Source organism: Heteronotia binoei, chromosome 1, assembly GCF_032191835.1.
Source record: "Heteronotia binoei isolate CCM8104 ecotype False Entrance Well chromosome 1, APGP_CSIRO_Hbin_v1, whole genome shotgun sequence".
Taxonomy (NCBI): Eukaryota; Metazoa; Chordata; class Lepidosauria; order Squamata; family Gekkonidae; genus Heteronotia; species Heteronotia binoei.
Genome location: NC_083223.1, coordinates 116,721,842 through 116,728,299, shown reverse-complemented (window position 1 = coordinate 116,728,299; position 6,458 = coordinate 116,721,842). Strand labels below are relative to the sequence as shown.

At 47.4% G+C, this 6,458-nt stretch overlaps 1 protein-coding gene across 1 annotated transcript; it reads left to right on the top strand.

The window, feature by feature from the left end:
* Positions 1-244: 244 nt before the first annotated feature.
* Positions 245-961, top strand: LOC132586689 (uncharacterized protein K02A2.6-like; the record flags this gene model as incomplete). Its single annotated transcript, XM_060258744.1, has 1 exon — positions 245-961. A coding segment is annotated over one exon (717 nt), but the record flags the coding sequence as incomplete, so codon positions are not given.
* Positions 962-6,458: the final 5,497 nt, after the last annotated feature.

The window sequence follows — 6,458 nt, the reverse complement described above, 5'->3', positions numbered from 1 at the left end:
GACCGACCACAAGCCTCTCTTGGGTCTGCTAGCCCCCGACCGGCAAACCCCCCAAATCCTGTCTCAGAGGGTGCTGAGATGGAACCAATTTTTAAATTCATACACCTACACACTGGTACACAGGGCGGGCAAGGCAATGGGCCACGCCGATGCACTCAGTCGTTTACCGCTGCCAGACACGGGGCCCGACCCAGCACCAGCCCACCAGGTGATGTCAATAGAGGCACTCCCTGACCAGCCCATACACGCTGCCGAAGTGGCAAAGGCCACAGGGAAAGACAAAACCCTAGCGAGGGTGCTCGACTGGGTGGTGAGGGGGTGGCCAGAGAGGGACCTGGGGGGAGAGTTCAAACCGTACAAAATGAGGCGGGAGGAACTCGCGGCCCACAAGGGGTGCCTGCTATGGGGGAGCCGGGTGGTGGTTCCCCCTTCCCTTCAGAAAAGGGTCCTTGCATCACTACATGAAACGCACCCGGGCATGGTGAGGATGAAGGCCCTAGCCAGGAGCTATGTGTGGTGGCCGGGAATGGACGGAGAAATAGAGGACTGGGTCCGGAGATGCAGTGCGTGCCAGGAATCGCGGCCGGACCCACCCAGCGCCCCGGCCACAAGGTGGGAAACCACTAGGAAACCCTGGTCCAGGCTCCACATAGACTTCGCGGGGCCGTTCCAGGGGCAGATATTCCTTATAATCGTGGATGCATACACAAAATGGTTGGAGGTCCTCCCTGTAGCATCCACCTCCTCAGCAGCCGCCATCCGAGCCCTGCGCCGGGTCCTATGCACCCACGGCATCCCAGACACCCTGGTCTCGGACAACGGGGCCGCCTTCACCTCGGGAGAGTTCCAGGCTTTCCTTCAGAGGTACCTCATAAGGCACATCAGGTCGGCCCCCTTTCACCCCGCCACCAACGGCCAGGCCGAGCGGATGGTCCGCACCACCAAAGAGGCCCTGGGCAGGATCGTGCAGGGTGACTGGGATCACAGGCTGGCCGCATTCCTTTTTGACAACAGGGTCATCCCAAACCCAGCCACAGGGGTCAGTCCAGCTGAGCTCCTCATGGGGCGCAAGCTCACCACAAGGCTTGACAGGCTGCACCCCGACCGTGCAGCTGACACAAGAGGGTCCCCCGAGGTCCGCGAGGCAGCCAGGGGGTTCTTTGCCGGGGATCCAGTGTTCGCCCGCAACTACGCCGCGGGACCCGAATGGGTGGCTGGGCGGGTGCTACGAGTCGTGGGCTCCCGTCACTATGAAGTATCCACTGAGGGGGGCCTGATCCTGCGCCGGCACATCGACCAGATGCGCCGCAGAACCCTACCCGAAGCACCCACAGAAACAAGAGGGGCAGCCCAACCCGAGGAGCCTACCACAACCCCGCCGCCATCCATGACGCTGCCACCTCCTACAGGGGCCAACCAAGCCCCCGAACTCGCCCCGCAACCCTCGGATGCTCAGGCTCCCGAGGAGACGCCGGGGCCCGAAGTCATCACGACTCCGCAAGCCACCCCACGACGTTCGACTCGAGAGCGCCGGCCTCCCACCTACCTACAGGACTATGTTACTAACTAAGGGGGGAGGGGTGTAGTGTATGGCGTTCGTAGAACGCCATCATTCCTGACAGCGCAACCATTTCGTTATAACGTACCATCGATAAAGCGTTAGTCCGCTAAAGCCGCGGAGGCAAAGATGACAACCCGACGCCTCCGCGAAGAGCGCTGGTCATCCGCCAATCACAGCGAGTGGCGGGAAATATGGCTGGCCAGCATTGGACTGGCCAGCAGGGTGAATAGTTCCGGACCTGTATATATGCGGGACCCGGCCCGCGTGTTCTCTCTCTTACCTCGTGTTTGTACCATGCAATAAACTATGTTGCCCTACGTGCGTCTCTCTGACTGGTACATAACAACAACCCTCATCTACGGCTCCGAAACGTGGATTTTATACTGTCATCACCTGTGACTCCTTGAACACTTTCATCAGCGCTGCCTTCGCACCATCCTCAACATCCACTGGAGTGACTTTGTGACCAACACTGAAGTCCTCAAGAGGGCGGAGGTTACAAGCATCGAGGCACTGCTGTTGAAGACGCAGCTGCGCTGGGCAGGGCATATTTCTAGGATGGAAAACCACCGCCTTCCCAAGATTGCTCTGTATGGCGAACTTTCCACCGGCCATCGAAATAGAGGGGCACCAAAGAAGAGGTACAAGGACTCCTTGAAGAAATCCCTTGGCATCTGTCGCATCAACCATCACCAGTGGTCTGACCTAGCCTCAGATCGCAAAGCATGGAGGCACACCATCCACCAGGCTGTCTCTTCCTTTGAGAACGCACACATAGCTGGTCTTGAGGACAAAAGGAGACTGAGGAAGAATCGCACTGCTACAGCACCAACCCCAAATCAGACTTTTCCCTGCAGCCACTGTGGCCGGATCTGCCTGTCCCGCATTGGTCTTGTCAGCCACGAGCGAGCCTGCAGCAGACGTGGACTACTGCACCCTTCTTAAATCTTCGTTTGCGAAGTCAAGCCGAGAGAGAGAGAGAGAAGTGTAACAGAATAGGCTGTATTTTCCTGGTATTCCAGTTGCATAGCCTTTCTCCTGAAGGCTGACAAGGTTTTAAAAGGCTTATGGTGCAGGTTATCTCCCCACAAGTGCCTTTCTATCACCATCCATAGGATAACAGCTTGTGATTCCCAAATGTAGATCCAGAGAGTTCATTCTTTTCTAGGACTGCACACACATGTTACTTATTCTTCCCAGTCAAGTACTTATGGTCCTGGTGGTAAATAGGATTGGTATGAGCTGTATGTAGGATTTGTACTTAAGCTATCTATAGCAGTTAATGGCCAGATATGTTACTATGCCAGCCAGGAGGGAAAGTGCTTTAATAACTGTACCAATGTAGACTTGTTAAAGCAAGAAGCCATTTTCTGTCCAAAACACAGAGAGAATTATGATTATTTTCAAGAGTTTAAGAATATCGTCCCAGGGTACTACAACCACAGAAGATCTGCTTGACAATATGTAGCTAGAGGACATATGCCACCTTGGAATAATAAGCACCAGGCTGTAATGCATCTGAGTTATCTTTTGAATGAAGCTGCATCAATAACTCTGTGGAAATCTCAACTTGAACAAACACACATTTATAGAAGGAGAGATCATGTCCTGAAATTTTTAGGATAATGTTTGTTTTTGGATAATGTTTGTAAGATCTGCTTCCTAAATCAAATATATCTAAAGCACTCTCCTCTGATACTTATTGTGTTACTCACTGATAACGCTGGGTGGGAAAAATGAATTAGAAAATGATATATTTATTGCTGTGCAAGCAAATTTAAACCAAGAAGTGCTTGGAAATGTTACCCAAAATTAATTTGTTCTGTATAATGCTGATAAAACCATCAGATTTGTGTTGTTAATAATGAAATATTTCACATGTGAACCATTTCTAATTGAGAAGCACATTAATCTACTGACACTGATTTCAAAAAGTATAACCAGCTCATATTTCGATTCGTACCCCAGCCGTGTATAATTTGTATTACTGACATAAAAGCATTAATCAGTTAAATGGTAAGACTGTAGAAAAATGATTAATCTAGCTATTTGCTTCAGAAATAGGACTCAGAGGGACACAGCTTCCTTATTGACATGAATAGATGGGGAAAGCCTTTAAAGATCTTCCTCCACTGAAGTTCCTTGGGCATGCACACGAAAGCTTATACCCAGAATTAAACTTTGTTTGTCTTAAAGGTGCCACCGGACTCAAACTTTAATCTTAAAACATTTTGATAGCTGTGGATCAAAAATATTTTGGTCATGAAAATCATGTATACTTCAAAATTACATGGAACTCCTTAAATATATGATGCCTGAGAACTTCATTGAAACAGACTTTCTCAGAGAGAGGGTGGGGAGACTAGTTGACAGGAAGGACTAGTTAGAATCAAAATGCATAAGTAACTGAGCAATAAGCATAGCTAAGATTGGATTAAAGCAGTTGGTAAGACCTGTGAATAGCAACAAATTAGCATACAAATAAAAGAGTTAACAAACAGATGTAAGAACTAAGTGGTACCTTAAAGACCAACAAAGTTTAATTCTTGGGTAGAAACGAGAACTGAGTGAACTCTGTTGGTCTTAAAGGTACCACTGGACTCAAAGATTAAAATGCACTGTCCTGATCAAAAGGTATATGAGAGCTCTGATAAATATAGGTACAATGTGTTCCCAGTGCGATGTGCTAATGTAACTCTTCCAGACTTTTTTTCTGTGATAATGTTGTGTGCACAAAGCTGCTGCTATTTTAGTGAATAAGGATGGATATACTAAAAATGCAAGGCTGTAACCAGCAATCTGGAGTTTTTTGGACATGAGAAGGGATGATTGCATCACCACCACTATTCCTTTCCTCACTGTACTCATAGACCCAAAAGGCTATTGATTCAGAATGGGTCAATTTTATTCCCATTTATTCATGTGAATAAACGGGCTGTGGAAGCAACAAGTCAAATTATGCCTGACCTTGCCACCCACTACTCTGCCTGTGAATAAGTTTTCTGAGGATGGAAAGGACTACTGTGGGGAAGTGAGTGCAGGAAAGACCTATGATACTTGTACAAGCAGCTGGATCTAAGCCACCAGGGCTTTTTTGGTGGAACAAGCCCAGCAGGAACTCATTTGTATATTAGGCCACACACCCTGATGTCACCATTGTTCCACACAGGGCTTTTTTTGTAGAAAAGGCCCAGCAAGAACTCATTTACATATTACACCACACCCCTTAATGCCAAGCCATCTGGAACTGCATTCCTGTGTGTTTCTGTGCAAAAAAAAAAGTCCTGCAAGCCACCATTGTTCATATAAGTAGCTCACCTCTGAGCAAAGACCTTGTCACTTCATGTTGGTAGGAGCACAGGAAGGCTTACTGAGGGATAACAATTGGATCCAGGCTAAACTTTTCAGTGGCATAATTGAACTTCCCTACCTCCTTGCTTCCACTGCAGCCCACTAATCTCTGTGAAATGCTGCTCTGGGAAGATAGGGGACCTGGAGGAATGACATGGAGGGGGAATCTGCAGAAGGAAGGGGGAATTGGTGTAAATAAACAATTTTGTCCTGATCCATTCTAATATAATTTCATTTCAAAGTGAGAGGATTATATAGTGGTTAGAACTCTTACCAGTGGATTTGGACAAACTGTAATACTTGGTATTTAGAATATTCATGTTATGGTGATATTAGGGATGGGCATGAACTGGCAGATGAACTAAAGTTCTTCATGAATTTTGCCTGGTTTGTGGTTCGTGAAGCAATGTCTGTGAACTGAAGAACCATCCTGAACTTCCACAAATTTTGATACAGTTTGTGGTAGTTCATAAAGAGCAGAAAGCAGGGGTTTAAACCCTCTACACAAAAAACAGCTGAGCAGTGGGGAGCTCATGCCACTCAGCCGTTGTCCTGGACGAGGCTGGGTGTGGGGCAGGATTGCACAGTCGGAATGCAAACTAGGTGAGGTAAAGGGTCAAACCAGTACAGCATGGACAGAGCCCTGGGCCTGAATAGCTGGGATGCTACTGTCAGAATTTTCACTTGGGTGGCTAGCCATAGCTTCTTGTAGTAGATTATCAGTAACTGACTGTGAGCTGGGTCCTCCTTTGCCTGCCTGCTCCTTTTCCCCAGAGTTTGTTACAGGCAGTGCTTTAAGTCTCTTATTTTATTGGGGAAATTAGCTAAGAGACTTGGTAGAGCTAATTAAGAGCGAAGATTTTTGCTTTCAATAATACAGAGTTCAGGTTTTCAGCCAAGAATAGACCAAGCAATAGTATTTTTTATAGAGTATGTATCAAAAGAATTTATACAGACACACATACGTTGTACAAGCAAACAAGAGTCTAAGAAAAATAGAGGTTATCGATAGAGAATTCAAGGGTTGTTGAAGCAGGTAATATTCACCTGATCCAGAAGAGCAGACGTCCATCCAAAGGAAAAATGCATGGAGAGGAATGTGAACGACCAGCGTATCGTGCCCTATAGACCCAATTACAAGAGTAACGGGTTGTACAGACTGCAAATGGCGCCCTACAGAATGCACACAGAGGTGGGGTTCTGACCCACACTTTATAGGGGTACGAGGATGGGGGTCGGTAGTTATGAAAAGGGTCTTTGATGTTTCATGGATGGTTATCTTGCATAGCTATGTTGGGAAACTTCGCACATTTCGCTAGGATGATAAGTTTGGAGGAAATGCATAATTTGTTACTGGGTTTTGTCTGACACTCGGAAAAGGGATCAAAGACTTAAAGGTAGGATCAGTCAAGTTATGCATAGATTGGATTTTAGCAAGGTAGAGGTGATAGACTGGAGGAAAAGACATTTGGCAAATTCCAGAAGATCAGAGTGAGAGTACTACTTACCCGTAGTTCCCATGTCATTATGCATCCCATTTAGGTGG